The sequence below is a fragment of the Hipposideros armiger genome, unplaced genomic scaffold (assembly GCF_001890085.2).
Source record: "Hipposideros armiger isolate ML-2016 unplaced genomic scaffold, ASM189008v1 scaffold_123, whole genome shotgun sequence".
NCBI lineage: Eukaryota > Metazoa > Chordata > Mammalia > Chiroptera > Hipposideridae > Hipposideros > Hipposideros armiger.
This window is the reverse complement of record NW_017731473.1, coordinates 3,045,098-3,065,864: the sequence shown is the minus strand read 5'-3', so window position 1 is coordinate 3,065,864 and position 20,767 is coordinate 3,045,098. Positions and strand designations below refer to the sequence as shown.

The following is a 20,767-nucleotide window of genomic DNA, read 5'->3' as shown; positions in this document are numbered from 1 at the left end:
AGAAATTAATTTCTTTTAATGGAGATTTTTTGTTTAAACTATGGATAAGGAAGCTTAGCTCTTGCTATAGTATTATTTGCTATGCAGAAAGTTTCCTTTATTTTTTTAATTCCGAACTACAAAGGAAATATGCAGCTAGAATTTAAAAAACAGAACTTATCTCACATGACAATAAGATTGGACATGCTGCTTTTGAAGATATCAAAGAACACAGGGAGCAGCTCCCCCCGACATAAAAACTCCGAGGAAGTGACGTGTCCTGTAGGAAAGGGCCCTCAACCTGGGTCTTTTGAGACCCTCAAGACCAGTTTTTTCATCTAGATTCTAGCACATAGTAATAAAATCCATACTTTGGCTTTATTATTGTAGCTTTATGAGGATGAAATGTAATAGGGGAAGGAAGACACTTTAAAGTGTGTCAAGTGCTTTATGTAATTTCAAATTGTTACATCTTATCTGAATTGTATTATTGTAACCTTGTTAGCAAAACAATTTTGTGGCATTATTGTTTGACAGGTATTTTTATGGTAAAGTTGTCCCTGAGGCTGAAGTTTTTATTTCCTTTGGCATAAAAGAAGACTTACACGATGATCATAAGGAAATGATGCTAAAAGCAATGCAAACCACAATGGTAAGATGTGGAGACATGTTCACTCATACCTAAAGGGACATCATGAATGCTAGAGTTGGAAGGTTACTTCAAAATCATCTAGCATGATCCCTCATTTTATATAAGTGTGGAAATGGAAGCTGAAAATTCCCCCACTGGCTTCTCATTGTCCTTAGAATAAAGACCACTGCCCTTGGCACCTGTCCCCCTCACCAGCCTGTCTGGTGCCATTTCCTCCTCTCTTCTACTTTGCATTAGTCACTCCAGGTCTTTGCAGTGGCCCTCCTTCTGCTTGGGGATGCTCTTCCCTTTGTTCCCGCCTGCCTCTTCTATGCCTGGCTAATTCTTTCTCATCCTTTAAGTCTCAGCATTGACACACTTTCTCTGGGAAGTCTCCCTGACTCCTCTCAACTAGGTTACCTACCCCTGACAGGGACTCCCTTAGGCCTTGAGCCTCTCTTAGTGGAGTACTTTTGACACTTTATGGTAGTGCTTCTCAACCAGCGACTATTTTTACCCCCTCCCCCCCCCCCAGTGGACATTTGGCAGTGTCCAAGAGACATTTATGGTTGGCATAACTGGGGAAGAGGGTGCTTGCTACTGGCCCTTAGTGGAGATAGCCAGGGAGGCTGCTAAACTCTTCCAACGCACAGAGCAGTGCTCCATAACACAGAATTATCCTGTCCAAAATGTCCATGGTGCTGAGGTTGAGAAACCCTTCTTTATCGTAATGGTTTATTTACTTTGCTATCATTTTCTACACTAAACTCTTTGTGGGTCTGAATCGTTTTCATTATATGCTCAGAGAGAGCCAGCATGGTTCCTGGCAAATAGTAGGTACTACTCTATAAATATTTGTGAGTGAATGAATTCATTGGGAAGTTACTTGTCCATGGTTAAGGGCTAGTGTTGCTGGAGCTCAGATTAGAGCCCTGGCCCCCTTCCCCCTTGTTCAGTGTCTTTCACGTTATACCACAGGTAATAAGGGCTCATGGCATTCTACTCACTATTGCATGTTCATGTAGTTTGCATCATCAGTTGTTTAGCCTTTGCTTTTTCAAAAGACAGTTTTATTTATTCAAGATGCCTCTTTTTATTGCAAGATTCTATGCTAGACACTGAGATTGAAAGCTAACTAAGACAAAAATCCCTGGTTTCAAGTCATTCAATTTTAGAAGAAAAAAATAAGGCAAAATCTATTTTACTGTTGAGCTTAACAATTAAATGACGTACAATGACTTAACTCTGTATCCCTTTACTCATTGTATGTTTTTAAATTAGTGTTTCCATATATAAGCAGCAAAGCACAAATTAAATATCATCGAACCCAACAAACTCTTAGTTAAGAGCAAAAGTAAGCTGAGAGGTCTAGGAAGATGGATGATAACTCGGGAATTGGAAAAAGTCATCTTTGTCAGCGAGTACAAAAAATACCTATTGAATCAAATGATGTTTAGGACTCTTCCATGTCTGTAATTCTATAAAATAGATTAGAAAATAACATTCTGAGCTTAATTGTGGGTCCAGTCATTCACTTTACTGGTGATGATAAACCATTCCTCTGACATTTGCCTTCTATTGAGAAACTAATAAAAGCAGATTTTGTTAATTTTTCTTTGCAAGTTTTTCTCTGAAATAACTCTTTCATTTCTGCCCTTTAAAAAGTTGATAAATGGAGTTGCTCAAGTCACATTGAATTCTGAAACGGCAATTAAAGAATTGTCCTATGGCAGTCTAGAAGAGCTAAACAACAAGTACCTTTATATTGGTGTAACAGTCATAGAGTCTACAGGTAAGTTTCTTTTCTTTCTGTTTATTTCATCTTGGGAAGTATTTAGACAATATATTAAAGGTATAAATCATTCCTACAGTTCTTTCATATTTTTTTTTCATAGTTAAATTTTACTTTTTATGTCATTAAAAACTGGGATTAGAGTATAACTCTGCCACTCACTAGTTGTTGGGTCTCCATTGCCTCAACTGCAAAAATGGGGAAACACCTGCTCAGTTGATATTCTGAGTGATTCTGCAGACTATCTGGCTGAACATTTGGCACCTTAATGTTCTCACCTGGTGAGAAACAAAGTCATCAAAATGAAATTATATCTGTAAAAATGTTTAATAAATTACTACGCAAAAGAAAGTTATTATTATTATCATCATTGTTTTAGTCTCCTTATCTGTGCAATGATGACGTTGAACCAAATGCCTCCAAAAGCCTTTTTCAGCTGTAATATTCAGGAATTCTATCTAAAATTGGAGGCAATAATGTTTCTAAAATGGGTATAATAATAGTATCTATAATAATAGTAACTTCATAGGGTTGTGGTGAGGAGCAAAGAGTCAATCCATGCAAAGTATGCAAAACAATACCTGTCTTACAGTGAGGATCATATACCGTATTTTGCCATGTATAATGTGTACTTTTATGCCCAAATTTGTGAGGGAAAAATAAGGATGCGCATTACACATGGGTAGTACTAATTCCATATCTATATAAATACTTTTAATTATTTAATTTATGCTTATGAGTTAAAAGTGTAACTCTAGAAATCAATAACGATATCCGTATGCAAAATAATACCCTGGAATATGATAATCGGTTTTGTTGAACTTACTACGAACTTGCAACGACGAAGAGTTCTTGGCCTTCTGTGATGCGTAAATATCGTAAATTTGTTACCGGTACATAAAATTTCTTGTACCTTGTATCTGTTCTTGTGTTTTGTAATTATTTGTTACATAAAATTTCTTGTACCATAAAATGTTTAAAAATAAATGGTAAAATTCCTTTATAATACAAAAAAACAAGTACCTAAATGTAAACAAATAAAAATTTGAATTAAAAAATTAGAATGAAAGATTTTTTTCCCCTGAAAGTTTGGGCCAAAAACATGGGCATTATACATGGCAAAATATGGTAAATGTTAGCCCTCTGCCTCCTTTTCTTCCTTTTCCCCCTCGCCCTCCTTCTCCTCCTTTTGGGGTCTACCTACTACTTTCTTAGCATCCTTAACATCATGCAGTGCTCTCAGCCCCACTCAGTGGTTTTTAATAGTTACTAATTATTATTCCAAGTTGGATCAAATTGTCTTACTTCTGGTATTTCTTGATTACTAATGTTCTTTATGTTTTCAGGTTTATATTGAACCCTCAACTAACCTTGAGCAAATAATTGAATCACACTGAGTCCCATTTTTTTTTCTGTAAAATTAAAGTTAAACCAGATGATCCCTAAGGCCCCTTCCACCTCTTTAAATTTGTCCCTCTAGGGTAGCAGAATGAAGAATGGAGATAATTATTCAATTATTGACCACTTTGTGTATATCAGATGCTCAATAGATGTTTGAGGATGACAATGACTTTATATTGCTTGCCCTGGTTTGTTGTTTTAGACATTATTTTAATGTTTCCTACTTTTATTTTTTCCTCAATCTATTTTAAATAAATTCAGTTTAATCAATACTTATGAGATATTCAAAAGTGTTTCTAAATATGCAGGCTTCCAAATATAAATAATGTATAACCCTAACACTCAAGTGGCTTACAAACTAGCATTAGCTGTAACACAGGTAAACAAAGAATTCTGTTACAAGAAGGAATTCCATGTGTGCTTTAAGCAAAGTAATTAATGTTATTGACCTTCAGAGGAAGGTGAGCTCCTAGGTGATAGTTGAGCAACCAAGAAAGTTGTCCTGAAGATTATCAGTCTTGCAGGATAAGTAGCGTTTTGAGGCAGGAACGGTAGGCAGGATGAAGTGGAGCACCCTCCATAGAGGGGATACACCAAGGGTGGGAAGTAAAGCTTGATCTTTGAGAAGAGTGGACTATCCAGTTAGCTGAAATATAGGGGGTATTAGGGATGTAATATTGGGAAGGAGTTTGGGGACCCGAGAGCTTTGTATATTATTCTTAATAGTTTAGATTAAGTTTTAGCTGGAGGGTAACGCTATTAGGCTCTTGCCAGTGGACCCTTAGGGTTCTCTCTACCTCAAGCACTCTTTTCTGTCTTTCCCTCCATTTCTCTCCATATTCCTGCCCTCTAATGGTGAGCCCCCTGTAAGGCTCAAGCTTTGGCCCACCTTTTCTTTCTCTCCTTAATCCTTGGTATGCACTCAACTGAAACTCAGACCACCGATGAAAAGTGGTGTCCCTTCGTCACATTCTTGCTCAGTCTAGACCTAGAGCTCTAATTCTACGTGGGGCATCTCTACGTACAAGCCTTGTACATAGGCTTTGGAAACTCCAGTGGTTTAAACTCTTCTCTGCACTGCCCCTCTGAACCAAGACCCACGTCCTACGTACTCTTGGTAAGTGAATAAGTGCAGGAACAGAGTGAGTGAAGGAATAAGTCTGTGGAGACGTATCCAGATAAAATAGATTCCCATAGACATCAGTGTCCTCCTTAAAAAGGTCACTATGATCCTTGTCATTTCTTTAGGTGGATTTTCTGAAGACGCAGAAGTTCCTGGCATCAAATACCTCCTCTCTCCCTACAAACTGAATTTGGTTGCTACTCCTCTTTTCTTGAAGCCTGGAATTCCATATTCTGTCAAGGTAGATGAAGAGGGGTGGGGGAAATGCTGAATATGATTGTCTTTTTCTGTTTACAGATGACATGGAGGGTGGCAAACAAGGGAAGAGTGCTAGAGAGGCAAATCATGGAGGGAACTCATTAGTAAAAGCTGCCTTTCCTGTGGATGCAGACAAGAGTGGGAAACTGCAGACCAGTTTCAGGCTTAGAGCAACTGCCAATATTTAGTAAAAGCCTGTGTTAGCCATTCCCTAAATGTGCGCTGTATTAGATATATGTAAATAAAACCCCATAAGTCTACAGTTCAAAAAATACTAACATTTAAAATTATTTGGTGGCACGTTTCTAAAAAGCCTTAAGATGGAGATATCATTCCTTGAAAATAAACCCCTTTCTCTCACCATATTTTACATCCTGTGTGTCTCTGAGTTTGCGTCTCTGTGCTTCTCACTCTTCATTCTCTTTGTGCATAACTTTGTCAGGCTTTGTCTCTCTGTATTGTTCTCCTTCCTTTCCATCTTGACACTTTCTATTCCTGACTCTTTTCTCTGTCTTTTTTGCTTCCTCATTCCCATTTCACATTTTCTCTCCTTCCTCTACTTTTCCTTTTTTGAAAGCTGATAGTATGGAGTTAAAACAATCATTTGACTTTTTAATTATATTTTATTAAATTTAGGGTTATATATTTTATTATATATAATATATTATATGTTATTTTATATAATATATTTTATATATGCTATTATATAACATATATAATATATTATATCACTATATTATATAATACATTATATGTGGAAAATTTTGTTCCCTGTCCTTAATTTAGAAAGCTAGAGCAGAATTTTTTTTTTTTAAAGATTTTTACTGGGGAATTGGGGGGAAGGGGAACAGACAAATTGCTGTCATTTTGTTCTTCGGTCTAGTTGTGGAGGACGTTGCTTCACTGGCCCAAGTTGGCACCATCATTGCGCTCTTCCCGGGCAAGGCACATCAGTCGCCGGCTTCTGGACGGCCGCTTATGGCGGCTGCTGGCCATTCATGCTGGCGACTGGCTACACACGGTAGCCCATGGCAACCCACTGCAGCAGGGGCTGCAGCCTACACCGTCACCAGCGACTCATGGCAGCCCAGCTCCAGGTTGAGCTGTTGTTCACCATCTTAGCTGTAGAGGGCAGTGTCACTGGCCCTCATATGTGGGATCCGAATTGGGGCCCTCTGGTGTCCCAAGCCAGTTCTTAACCAACACACCGCTCGGCCAGCCCCAGAATTTTTTTTTGTTCTTTGAAATTGTGCTGCTTTAAAAAAATCAACTTTAGTTTAATTAAAATGTTTTACTTATTACTTGCTGTGGGTCACTGGCTTTTAAGAGTAAAAGATTTACCAAGCTTTAGACATGCTTGTAGCTTCTTACATATATATAATATATAATAATATGTATTATATAATAATTATTAGTACATAATAATTATCAGTAGGAATCTCCTTCTCCCTTACCCCCAATTTTATCTCTCTTCAGGGCCACAAAAGGGTTGAATGTGGAAGCCTCCCTTTTTTTCTAGCTGCATGAACCACTCTACCTTAGAGCTCACTTAATAATCTTCTCTCCCAACAAATAATGCTTAAGTTCTCAATCCCAAGTAAAAAATGAGTAAGTTAATAATGCACATTAATGATTGCAGCATCCATACATATGATAATATATTACAGATAATATATAGTAATATATAAAATGTCATAAGATATAATACTATTATATTGAATATAATATTTATATAAATTTAAAATATCTTTTATATATTTCATATCACATATAAAAATAAAACAATATAAAATATACCTTTGTGAAAATTATATATGACCATGTGCATGGTGGTGAGAGGTAGAGGCTAAGAGAAAAAAAGATGCATTTATTGTTTCTCATATCCAAGAGAATCAGTCCCAGAAGCGACTGTCTCATGTTCTCCTCCATTCAGTCCTAAACCAACTGAAGAAACACAGAAGTTAGATAGAAGAAGGCCTTATCACATCTACTTGCCGCATTTAATAGAATAATATTAATGTTGAGTCTGCTTGATATACATGAGAATCTATTAAAAAATGATTTAACTAAACAGTATTAAACCTTTTTATGAGCTGAGAGCATACTCCTCTTTGCTGAATTAAACATGAATAATTTATACTTTGATGGGGAGGATGAAAAAGTATTTAGAAATTGTTATGCTTTAAAACAAGTGCTGAACTATTAAACTGAATTTGGACTGTTCTGACAAAACAGGTGCAGGTGAAGGATTCATTTGATGAAGTGATAGGCGGGGTTCCGGTGACCCTGAGTGCACAAACAATCGATGAAAACCAAGAGACGGCTGACTTGGAGTCCATGAAAAGTGTAACAGGTTCATCTGATGGGGTAGCTTCGTTTGTGGTTAATCTCCCATCTGGAGTGACAGCGCTGGAGTTTACCGTGAGCTGAATTCTGTTAAATTTTCTAGCACACTGTGTACTTTTGACTGTATGTTTTGGCTAGCACACAGAACAGATGTGGCAGGTTTTATACATGAGTCCAGTGAACATTTCCACAATTTTGCATTAAAAAAAAAAGCACTAGAGACTAGAGGCAATCTGCTAATCCACTGAATGGTCCTTGAGGAAGATAAGTCTATCACTTTTTAAATTGGGGAATTCTTTTCTCTTACATCAGTAAGACTGTATTAGAATCTAGAGGCTTCAGAATAGGCATAGTAGTGGAAGTCAGTGGTAGAAAATTTTTCCCCCCTACCACAAATGTTCATCTCTTTTCAGGACCACAAAAGGGCTAAGTGTGGAAGTCTCCCCTTTTCTTTTTCTAGCTGCATGAACCATGCGGACTTAATAGTCTCTCTCCCAGCAAATAATGTTTAAGTTCTCAATCCCAAGTAAAAAAACAAGTAAGTTAATAATGCATGTTGATGACCGCACCGTGCATACGTTCCCTATCATCTACGGATCACTTAAAAAGTGCTGAGCATTGTACTAAGAGCTTTACGTAGGTCACATTTAATACCCACTTGATCAGCTCGATGAATTAGAGAATATTATCTTTGCCATTTTGCAGCTGAGGAAACAGAGGCTTCAAACTTCTCTTGTGCTTGAATAACTTATCCATTCATAAATGGCAGCGCTGGGATGTAAACCAATGCATATCTCATTCCAGAGCACGAGCTACTAAGCCCTCTGAGGTCAACGGTGGATATCACTGCCAAGATACCATTTCTGCCCAACCCCATGTTTATAAGCACTCCTCTGTGCCATGCCTTCACAATGAAACTGGGCCAGAGAATCTCTGTGAAGTCATTCCCCACTCAGGTCCCCCAGTCCTCAAAACCTCCCCACCAGTACCCCCAATTCCTGCCATCCCAACCCATAGGAAGAGGAGTCCCCAGCTTGCCATTACATTTCAGGAAAGCCACCAATATTTATTCCAAGAGCATCTTTTCTCTCTTCACTTCACCAGACTTTCCTCCCACAACCCATAATCCCATGTTATCCTAATTATTGTCCTAATTATAGTCTTTGTAAAGTTACTTAATGCCACAGCAGTACAAGCATTGGAGTAATAGAGGGGTTTTTTTTCTTCAGCATTTGGTGGTGTGAAATTTAGAAAGTAAAACACGAAATATAAAAGGTATGTTTACCAAAAAACATTTCATCACAGTCCCCACGTCTTCTCTGAAATTTTCCTTTTAGGTCAGGACCAATGACCCAGATCTTCTAGAAGAAAATCAGGCCAGCAAAGATTACAGAGCAACAGCATATTCATCTCTCAGCCAAAGTTACCTTTATATCGACTGGATTGGAACTTATAAACCTTTGCTTGTAGGAGAACATCTGAATATTATTGTTACCCCCAAAAGTCCATATATTAACAAAATAACTCATTACAATTACTTGGTAAGTACAATAATGATAGGTTGACCTCTGTCTATTCCCCTATCTGGAACATTTTCCTTTGCTTATAGAGAAGCATTAGAATGATCCCTTACATTTGCTTTTACACAGCAACATCTAATTTTTTTTAAAAGATTTTTATTGGGGAATTGGGGGGAATGGGAACAGTGCTGGGGAATTGGGGGAAGGGGAACAGACAAGATGCTGTCCTTTTGTTCTTCAGTCTAGTTGTGGAGGACGTTGCTTCACTGGCCCAAGTTGGCACCATCATTGCGCTCTTCCCGGGCGAGGCACATCAGTCGCTGGCTTCTGGACAGCCGCTCACTGAGGCTGCTGGCCGCTCACGCTGGCTGCTGGCTACACACGGTAGCCCATGGCAACCCACTGCAGCAGGGGCTGCAGCCTACGCTGTCGCCTGCAACTCATGGCAGCCCAGCTCTAGGTTGAGCTGTTGTTCAGCATCTTAGCTGTAGAAGGCAGTGTCACTGGCCCTTATATGTGGGATCCGAACCGGGGCCCTCTGGCGTCCCAAGCCAGCACTTAATCAATGCGCCACTCGGCCGACCCAGCATCATCTAATTTGATAACCAGTTTTTCCAAAAACCACTGAGACGGGGCTTGATTTTCATGACCGTTTTACACATGAGGAAACTGAGATACAGAGAGGTTTGAAAACTTGCCATGGTCACTCAGCTCGGAAGAGGAAGATTTTTATTTGAACTGGGAACCTCTGTCTCCTTGTCTGATCTCCTTTCACCAAAGAGAGCTGACTCTCCCACAGAGAGAGCCTGATTAAATTCTCACATTACCTCTGCTCTATATCATGGCTAAAGATTTCATGCCTCGGCCTATTTAAAATATGTGCATTTCACTGGCATAAAAAGGGGATGCAAACCCTGTTCTTTAAAGTGGAATCATACCCTACCTGCTCCAATTCTGCAGTTCAGCAACATCCCTTATTACATCACGTATACTAAACAGAGGTGGTCAACCAAGGCTGTTGGTGAAACCTAGGGAAGAATATGCGAAAAATGTTAAGGGCTTCCTGACAATTGCTAAAGAAATGGAATGAATTATTCCAATGGACAGGCCAAACAGGTGGTGATGGCTTTTTTCAACATTTGTGGGGAAGAAATTAAAAAACAAATGAAGGCCATAGATCATATTGAATAATAAAGATTTAGGAGACCTATTTAGGGACTGTGTACCCAAACCTGCTACATACTGTATGCAGTCCTGCTGACAACTTAAGGGATCTTTGAGGACACTTTGGCTTCATCTAATTTGTAATTTTTTAAAAAAACATGTTCCTAGGGCCGGCTGAGTGGCTCAGTTGGTTAGGAGCTCGCTCAAGAGTTTGAGCTCTGAGCAACAGCGGTTCGAGTCAGCCCGAGCTGAGCAGCCGTGAGCTGCCAACAGGTGGCGGGATGGCTCAGCTAAAAAAAAAAAAAAAAAAAAACAAAAAAAAAAAAACATGTTCCTCCAGTTTAGAACCTGATCTCTGGTTTTAAAACTTAATTCCCAAGTAAGATGTACTCCACTCACTCATCTATTTTTTTTTTAATCAGTAAAACGAAGGAGATTTTAATGACAGTATGATGACTTTAAACAGATTTGGGGTCAAATTTTAGCTCTCTGTTTTCCTAGTTATATGATTTTGAACTAAAATCAGTATGACATTTTGTTAATTCCTGAGCCTCAGTCCCTTCACTGCACCATGGAAATAATATTCCTATCCTACTGGTTATTATGAGAATTAAAGGAGTTAAAGTAAATGTAAACGTTCCTGGAACATAGTAGGCTCATACATGTTAACTTTCTTTTTCTTTAACATTTCTACTCCAGCTCCAAGCTTCATCCTGAAGCAAAGGTTTTGTTTTTGTAGTTATTGTTGCTGTAACTCTATTTTTAGATTTTATCCAAAGGCAAAATTGTTCACTTTGGCACAAGGGAGAAACTTCCAGATTCCTCTTATCAAAGTATAAACCTTCCAGTGACACAGAACATGGTTCCTTCAGCCCGTCTCCTTGTCTATTACATCGTCACGGGAGAGCAGACGGCAGAATTAGTGTCTGACTCAGTCTGGTTAAATATTGAAGAGAAATGTGGCAACCAGGTCCAGGTAAGCCACAAATTATGTCACAATCGAATTGTCTTCTGAGTAAAGGAGCCTGTAAACACGGCAACCCATGAAATTTTGCCTCCTACAAATGACCTTTTCTTTTCTTTTTCAAATGACCTTTTAGGTTTCTCTGTTTCCAAGTACAGATACATATTCTCCAGGCAAGAATGTAGCTCTTAATATGGCAACTGAGTCAGATTCCTGGGTGGCTTTAGCAGCAGTGGACAGTGCTGTATATAGAGTCCAAAGGAAAGCCAAGAAGCCTCTGGAAAGAGTTAAGTAGTGTGTGGCCTTGGTTACCGGTGCGTGGGGTAGCGCTTCCCAAAGTGTGGCCCCCAGGGGAGGTTGTGGGGGAAGAACTAACAGAAGACTAGGCCTGATTTTCTATAATATAAATTGATACTCGAACAGTGATTCTTAGGAAGGTAAGCCATCCTCATGTTAGTCCCCAAAGCACAAGTCCATCCTTTCTTGTTCTTCCTAGTGTAGAGTTAAGCGCTTAAAAAAAAAACCCAAAAAAAAACCCCACCGTCATGATAGCAATTATAGTCATGGAGCAAAAGCGCCATCAATTGGGAGGGTTTGGGGATCTGGGAGGTGGAGGGAGGCTTTCTAGTAGCAGCACAAGAGCCTAGAGAGGCGACCTCTAGGGGTTGGTTTGGTTTTTTCACTCTCATTCACATTTGCGGCAATTCAAATTCCCCTAGTTTCCATTTACCTCCCCTGTGCTCTGCTACTATTTTCTAGGCTTCAATTTCTTTGACCAAGGAAGAAAGCACTGAGAAACTGTAAAGCTAAAAACATTCAGAAACGAAAAGACATTTGGGGTCAAAATTAAAACTGGAATAAGACCCCAAACGGGTTCTCACTTAGATCCTAGAGCCCTCTTCGCCCAAACACTAGATTGTTTTTGCTTTAAGCTACTTAAAAGTTAATTTGCTAATTCACTTATTCATGTATTCACCTTTTTTGGGGGGTGGGGGGTGGGGGGGGCGGAATGTTATATTGATTGTAGCATGCATTCTAAGTACAAAACACCACAGGTCTGTTTCTAAGAATCTCCTCACCAAAGTTTAAGACTAGTTCTTAATTTAATTTTGAATAGTCATATATTTGTAAATACAAAAGGACAAACTAAAGGAATAAAATTCGGAAATTTGGACTTTGGCCATTGGATAAATGAGCAGCCTGTGTATTTTATAGATTTATGATAATCATGAAACAACTCGTATCTTTAGTTCTTCAGAGGAAAGATTTAGATTCCTGATTGGTTCAACGTTTTGCCTTTCTGGACAGGTGTTTCAAACTTTGGAGAAGAGTGACCTGGGCTGTGGGGCAGGCGGGGGCCACAATAACGCAGATGTATTCCACCTGGCTGGACTCACCTTTCTCACCAACGCAAATGCAGATGATACCCAAGAAAATGGTAAAATGCTCGGCATTTTTTATTTATTCTTCAAATTGATTACTAAAATTTACATCAATCATTTGCCTCCCAGGCGTCATTTTTGTTTGTCCTCCAGAATATTCTCTACATCGATCTTAGAATGACATGACTATGTAACTCCCCTGCGTAATATGTTTCATTAACCTTTAGGATAAAGTACATATCCTTTGGTGTAGTACTCAAAGCCTCCCATGATCTTCTGTCCAACTCACTTCAACTATTTCTCATCCTGCTCTACCTTATCCTTTGTTTAAGCTATACAGAGCTAAGTGTGGTTCTTGGGTGGCCCAGTGCTATTTTACACCTTTGGGCCTTTCCACATCAGAACTGCTTTCCCTTTTATTATCCTGGAGAAGCGAGTATAAGAATTATCTCCTCCATGTGGCTCTTCCCCAGATAGAATTGATCATTCCCTCCTCCTGTAATAGGGAGAATATTGTAGGGACTAGCTCCATTTATAAGTAATATAACAGCAATGCATCATTGCACATTCTTATACTTCATTATACATTTTGTCTCAGCCACTGCACTGTGAGCTCTCTAAGGGCAAGGACCACATCTTAATCATCTTCTGTCTGTGGTTTAAAAATTGTTCATAAGTATACTTGATACTATTACGTGTAATAATATAGCACAAAAAACAAATAATCAAGACAGCATACCCAACAACAACTTTGCTGGTTCTAAATACTTAGCTATTTCTCTGTAACTGTAATCAGTGGATCAAAAAGGTTGCAGGATTCAAAACCAAACTCAGATCAAACAAGTCAAACTATGTGACACTAGATCGTGAGCTCTTCTAAGATAAAACAAGTCACATAGGATATGTAATATGCAAAGCCTAGTTGAAAGTAGGCTCTCTTTTTTTGAGATTTTATCTCCTTTTTTCTTTCTTCTTCTTTGTATTTATCTTTTTTTTTTAACAGACGCACCTTGTAAAGAAATTCTAAGGCCAAGAAGAATGCTGCAAAAGAAAATAGAAGAACAAGGTACACTAAAAGTTTCATGCGATTGTAAAAAGGTTAGGGTCATATCATTCAAAAGCTGGAGAAAATTAAACATTATCTAATTTCCCCTAATTCGAATAGAATGGGCAAAAAGAAAGATATGTACAGACATCTAGTTCACCTCTCTCAGAACGATTAATCCACAAAAATCCAATAGTTCATTTGCCATAACTTTAATCTGAGGAAAATAAGTCTTTATTATTTCTATCTGTGAAACCCAAAAGATTAATTTATATTTGTCATGAATATTTCCTTTCTACAACCTTTATCTAGCAATTAAAATCATATTCTTCCATTTTATTCTGGAAAAAAAATCCATGATTTGATAAACTTTGGGGGATACCTGGAAATCTATTCTATTTCATATACAGTTACTAGTATTCTGGATTACTCTTTGGAAATAAGTCTAATAGAAATTATTTTAAAGCTGTTATTTAAATGGAAATATGATAATTGGCAATATTATAATACAAAGAACATTGAACTGGACTGGGAGTCAGTGACCTCAGTTCAACTGCTAATCACGCTTACAATAATATAACAATTCCTTCCATTTGTATATGAGTTATTTTAATTCTAGCTTTCATTTTAAGTTCTAAGGATATGAAAAAGGGGGGGCACATTAATTTGAAAACTTACAATGAAGAGTGATGCCATTAGTGAAGGTCCACAAATCATATCACATAAAAAATATTTGAAAAAAATAGGATATTTAACTTGAGGAAGGAAATATTTGATAGTGATGATAGCTATCTTCAGACACTGAGGGCTTATCTGATAGTTAACTTATTTTAGTCAAAGGGTGCTGACCTCCAGGTGCCAGTTTCAAGAGTTAGTCCTTAGCTTAGTTGCAGGAAGCCCTTTAACCATTTAGTGTGAATCAGAATGGACTACTTTGTGAGGCCACATTCTCCCCATCCCTAGAGTAGTTCCAAAGGGAGGTTGGTCAGCCAAACTAGCCATGGCTGTTGTGGGGTGGGGGAGTCATGGTGCAGTAGAAATAAAGTATCCCTTGAAATCCCCTCTAAGCCTGAGGTGTTATGACTCTGCATAATCAAGGGCACTTATATTATTACCATTTCAGTTGCTAAATACAAACATTCAGTAGTGAAGAAATGTTGTTTTGATGGAGCCCATCGTAATGATGATGAAAGCTGTGAAAAGCGAGCTGCCCGGATTACAGTAGGCCCAAAATGTGTCGCAGCGTTCAAGGAATGTTGTGCCATCGCAAACCAGTTCCGTGCTGAAGAGTCTCATAAACATATGCAATTGGGAAGGCTGCGTAAGTTTGACATTTTCTATCAGAATTCTCCCCAATATGGGGAATTTTGTGTAATTTTATGCTAAGAAAGGTAGCTTTTATGCGCTATTTAAAATTGAAAATAGAAAAGATAACTTGTAAATGCCCATAAGAAAAAAATCTGTTTTCATTTTTGGGACTCAAAAGAGGTATATGTAATACAGATCAGAGTATCTGTGTTCATAGTCAAGACCCACGGCAAGTTTAAAGCTGAATCATTCTGTAAACTTGGATAATTGTTTATCCTCCTGGAGCCTCAGACTGCTCGTTTTCAAAGCAAGAAGCTTGGGCCTGATCATTTCCAATATGCCTTTAAATTCTAAAAATCTATGGTTCTGTGATATTACAACCATTAAAAATTCTGCTTATACCTATGCTGACCAAATATAGCAAACGATTTCTAAATCTAGCCTAAGGTTAAGTGTATTTGTACAAAAGTTGAAATCTTATTTCAGTTTCAAGCACAATATATATTTTCAGAGTTTACTGAACTCTCATTAATATGTTTTCAGAACTTTTAGGGCTTTTGTTTCATTTATATATAGTCAAAACAAAACAGACAAAAGCAGAATGACAGCTCTTGTTTTATAATCTGACTGTTTTGCTTAATAGTGTGTCTCAAACATTGTCAATCTGAATGGGAATGGATATGTTTCTGCAAACATAAATTTTCATGGCTAGTTATCAAAACCATGTTATTAGATATATTTAGGTTGTTTTACTTATTCCAAGTAGCATTTTCATGAACAATCTAGTACATATATACGTATTTTTCAGTGTCCAATTTTTCAACTCTAATCGTCTGGTTTGGCTTCAGCTACATGGAGCTCAGTCTCTGGCACTCTGCTCCTCATTTTAGGCAGCTTGGCCTCCCCACACTTGCTGCAACTTCACAAGGGTCTGCATGGGCTCTTCCCCTCGCCCGGCTGCCTGGAAGTTTTTTTCAGAGAATAAACCTGAACAGCTATTTTTTTTTTAAAGAAATTTTATTGGGTAACAGTGTGTTTTTCCAGGACCCATCAGCTCCAACTTAAGTAATTGTTTCAATCTATTTAGTTGTGGAGGGTGTTTTTCCAGGACCCATCAGCTCCCAGTCAAGTAGTTGTCTTCAGTCTAGTTGTGGAGGGCTCAGCTCCTTGGCCCATGTGGGAATCGAACCAGCAACCTTGGTGTTACAAGCCTGTGTTCTCACCACGTGAGCTAACCGCCCGCCTCAACCTGAATGGCTTTAAGGTTGACCTAACCTTCTCCCTTCTCTTAGGGATCACAGTCCTGGGTCACTTATGCTGTAGTGTCTGAAAACTGGTTTATAGGTATATCTGGTGTTCTTTTTTTTTTTTTAATAGAGAAGAATAACCATAGTACCTAATTATTTCACCTTGGACAGGAGCAGAAGTTCTGTCATTTTTTTTAAAGGAAATACAAATAAATTTCTGAGCTAAGGCAGAGAATCACGTAAACCTCCTCTTACAATATAAACACAAATTATTGCAATTATAAAAATGCAAATAACTCTATAGACTGGTAAGTATTGTGTGTAATCTCAGGAACACTAAACGTTTAGCAATTTAAAAAACAAATCATTGAAAACATTTTTATGCTTTGTTTAGTCAAGGCAATTAGTGGAGAAATCCTGATAGTTCTATTTTGAAATTACTAAATACAATGATCCATTGACCTTTCAGAAAATGCTTGTTATAGATTAATGTCCATATTTTAAAATTTGGCTCTAAGTAGAATTTATGTTGGTCTTCCGTAATTGAATATACTTTTTTCCCTAGATACACAGGCCCTACCAGAAAGCAAGCCAGAAATAAGGAGCTATTTTCCAGAAAGCTGGTTATGGGAAGTTCATCGTGTCTCCAGAAGGTATTTTACTTCTTTGACGTGCCTCTGAAAAAATGTGAGAAAATGCAAATATTATGGCTAAAAACCTGGAGAGTACCCATTTCCCAATAGTTTATCTAAGAGTTAAGATGATACTACCATTTGGCCAAGTTTTGCTTTTTGTGTCACTTTTTTTCATTTTAATGTGTGTTTTGCTCTAGTAATTGGTTCCAGGGCAGAATTAACTCTTGTGGAAGAAGAATTCCATTCCATCTCATTACATTTCACTTTAGTAAGAATTTACTGAGCACAACTGTATGCTGCACACTGTATTAAGCAGCCATTTTCATCCTGAAATGTCTGTACTATAAAATAAATGTAAAGAAGAAAGATTCTTATTTATTTTTGTTACAGTCCTTTAGTCAATATATTTTTTATGGAATGCTTACTCTGTACTAACCACTGAAAACTGACGAATAGTGCCAAGCCCCTGGGCATCATCACCCTTCCTTGTGGGGCCAAAAGCACTGACTTTTCCCAGGAGCAGTCAAGGCACTGAGTCCCAAGCCTTGCATCAGGCTTCTAACAGGTCTCCTGGTTTTTATCCTTGGCCCGCCCCCCTAATTCTTCCTCCACAGTGTTATAATTGCAGCTGACATTGCCCCTTGGCCAGTGCTTCCTCTTGTACGCCTCCCATCACTGTCCCCCACCCTACCAGTGACTGGATGAATTACTCCCCCCAATTAACCCTGTTCCATGTGTCACAGTATCATAGTATTTATTACAATGGCCTATTTACGTGCCCATCTTCCACATTAAAATGTAAATACCTCCAGGTCAAGGACTTAATTCAGATTATTGTTTTGTATCTAGGACTTGGTATAGAGTCTGGCTTATAGAGGCACTAAAATAAATGCGTTGAATCAATGTACATTGCCTCTGAATTTTTTTTAATGGTTTATTGGTACAGTTATTACAGTGCATTCAATTTATTTAACTGTATTTTCCATTAGACTGTAAACTGCTTGAGAGCAGGACTACATCTTGTAAGTGCTGTATACTCAGTACTTAGCACTATGTCTGACACAAAGTTGGTGGACAGTAGCTGTTTGTTGAATGAAATAAATAAATATATACGCTTAATCTTAATCAGAAATTTTTAGTGATGTCCGTTTTGTTATGAGCAGTGTTAAGATGCATTACTTTGCTTTCCTATTTTTGAACATAGTACACAATGAATATAATTTTTCTTAGTTTTGTATGTTTTGAATTTGCAATGTTTCAAGGGCATCCTACATCTGAATTCTCACTACACAAGTGAAATATCTAAAAATATTAAACAGGTAGGAAAGTTACTGAATATATTTTTCTTGCTTGCTTTTTCCTTAATACCTGGTGTGATTTTGTTTTGTTGTGTTTTTTCTTTCTTCTAAAGTAGTATGAAGCAAAATTCCTGTTAATGAATACTGTCCAGTTGGGTTAATCAATGTATCACTGTATTTGAATATCAACATTTTAACTTTCAGAAACCAGTTGCAGCTTGTGCTACCTGATTCTCTAACTACCTGGGAAATTCAAGGTGTTGGCATTTCAAATAGAGGTAAGCAATTTTAAGTTATACTCATTTAAGGAGTGATTTGCTTACTGAAATGTAGTTTTTTTTATTATCATCTATTTAGTTTACCTAGGACTTAAGTGGCAACATTAAAAAAATTTTTTTTTATTGGGGAACAGTATGTTATTCCAGGACCCATCAGCTCCAAGTTAAGTAGTTGTTTCAATCTATTTGTGGAGGGCGCAGCTCCGTAGCCCATGTGGGGATCGAACCAGCAACCTTGGTGTTGTGAGCACTGCACTCTAACCAACTGAGCTAACTGGCCGCCCCAAGTGGCGACATTTTAAAAGATATTCTTTTTAATGTATTATGAAAATACTTAGATATACCCACATCTTTGACCATATTGATTTCTTCTTTTGCTCTTCTATCAATCTTTTTATAAACGCTGATATCAAGTCCCCATTTTCTTCATTTTTCTTGAGTAGAGTTAGAAACAAATGTATGACTTCTCTCCTGGGCTGATGCCCTTGTGATTTAGTAGATACTTTATAAATAACTTTAGGATTGGTTATATTTGTTTGCTATGATTTGTTTTTACAAAACCTTGGTTTCTACAATCAAAATGTTATACCCATTAAATGGAGTCAATGGTGAATATATAAAAAGTAAATTGGTGCTTTAGTTGAAAAGCTCATGACTTAAATAAAATTCAGTGTTTGTTGGACAAATGAAGTTTCTCTGTTAATACCAATAATTTTTTACATAAAGATCAATGAGTAGGAAATTCAAGGACATGGGGTGACAGTGATAAGAAGAACATGATCTAATTTTTTCCTTAAAGCAAAGCAAATGTGAGACATTTTAGTACTAATAAAGTATTATAGGAATTCCCTAATATGTTTCTTTTTTGCTTTCACTTTGGGCTGAAGGTATATGTGTTTCTGATGCTGTCAAGGCAAAAGTGTTCAAAGAAGTCTTCCTGGAAATGAATATACCATACTCTGTTGTACGAGGGGAACAGATCCAATTGAAAGGAACTGTTTACAACTATCGGACATCTGGGATGATGGTAAGTAGATATTTATGGTATTTTTAAATAAATGGAAGAAAGAAGAATTCTCTAATGTGCTGAGAACTCTATTAATGGAATTATCACACATACAAAAAATAAAAACTCAGTTCTACAACATAAAGCAATATGACCCAACAGGCTTCTTTAACTCCTGCCCTACCCAGGGTTGTTTGTGTTTCCAAAGAGAGAAAAGGAACTTTGCACTTTTGAGAAATTCCTCAAAATTATTTGTTGAATGTTGGCACTCTTTTTTGTTTCCCTGCGTGATTTTTTCTGAATATCATGGATTTATTCTTACAGCTCTCTACAGTTCACTAGATTATGGAGAGGAGATGAAAAATATTCACTAGTTGAGCCAGAAGTTGGTAGCTACTATTATTATCCCCACTACAAAGATGGGGAAATGGAGAGTGAAAGAGGTCTGTTTGCAACCTGCTTTTGTCACACAGTAAGAGGCAGAGTCAAGATTTAAATTTAGGTCTCTCTGAAACCTGAGTCTTGTTGTAAAGTGGGGTACAAGTGGGATGTAGGAGGTAGGATTGGAAAATTAAATTGGTGACATATTGGGCAGGTCCTTGAATGCCAAGAGATGGAGTTTTCAGTCTTTCATAAAACCATTTGTTGAATACCAAAGATGAGCTAAAAAATACAAAGATGAATAAGATACAACGAGTGCCTAAGCCTAGGGCTCCCACTGTCTAAAATACAAAGAGACAGGGTAACATAACAAACGCTATCACAACAACATGAACAAAGGATTTCAGTGGCTTCACACCTGGTTTAGTAGGTAACAGCACAAGGAAGGTAAGACATTTTTGAGCAGTGTTGAGCTTTCTAGACATCCCTTCACATTGCTAAACTCCACAGCAACATGTGTGTGTTTTAGAAAATCTGAAATGAGCTTTCTTCTCTGCCTTAGAATCTAAGGGATTATTTAACACTGTAAAAGTATCAGGGAAGAGTGTGTCCAGATGAACACAGTCAGAGCATACTTTCCTTATTATAAAGTGTTTTGATATAATTGTTCATTGGTGATATTTCAGTTCTGCGTTAAAATGTTTCCTGTGGAGGGAATCTGTTCGTCGGGAAGCCTAGTCACCGACAGTCAGGGGAGAAAGGCCACCAGATGTGTGTCCCAGAGAGTGGAGGGCTCCTCCAGTCAGCTGGTGACCTTTACTGTGCTTCCTCTGGAAATCGGCCTCCACAACATCAACTTTTCACTGGACTCTTCACTGGGAAAGGAAATCTTAGTAAAAACATTACGAGTGGTGGTAAGAAAAACATGCTGTCTCTGGTTCTTTTAAAATCATTTTATCCATTCTGAAAAAAAAATATCAGCAACTTCTGCTTAAGTGATTCAGAAAGA

General features: G+C 37.8%; 1 protein-coding gene across 1 annotated transcript in view; it reads left to right on the top strand.

Moving 5' to 3' along the window:
* Nucleotides 1–20,767, top strand: part of C5 (complement C5) — a 104,083-nt gene that overhangs the window by 31,230 nt on the left and 52,086 nt on the right. The window contains exons 8-21 of the mRNA XM_019648268.1: nt 517–631; nt 2,276–2,402; nt 5,052–5,167; nt 7,420–7,605; nt 8,868–9,071; nt 10,981–11,190; nt 11,315–11,464; nt 12,487–12,616; nt 13,564–13,626; nt 14,729–14,926; nt 16,726–16,813; nt 18,298–18,371; nt 19,259–19,398; nt 20,445–20,672. Coding sequence (XP_019503813.1) covers nt 517–631; nt 2,276–2,402; nt 5,052–5,167; nt 7,420–7,605; nt 8,868–9,071; nt 10,981–11,190; nt 11,315–11,464; nt 12,487–12,616; nt 13,564–13,626; nt 14,729–14,926; nt 16,726–16,813; nt 18,298–18,371; nt 19,259–19,398; nt 20,445–20,672 — 2,029 coding nt within the window. The remainder of the gene's footprint in view (nt 1–516; nt 632–2,275; nt 2,403–5,051; nt 5,168–7,419; nt 7,606–8,867; nt 9,072–10,980; nt 11,191–11,314; nt 11,465–12,486; nt 12,617–13,563; nt 13,627–14,728; nt 14,927–16,725; nt 16,814–18,297; nt 18,372–19,258; nt 19,399–20,444; nt 20,673–20,767) is intronic.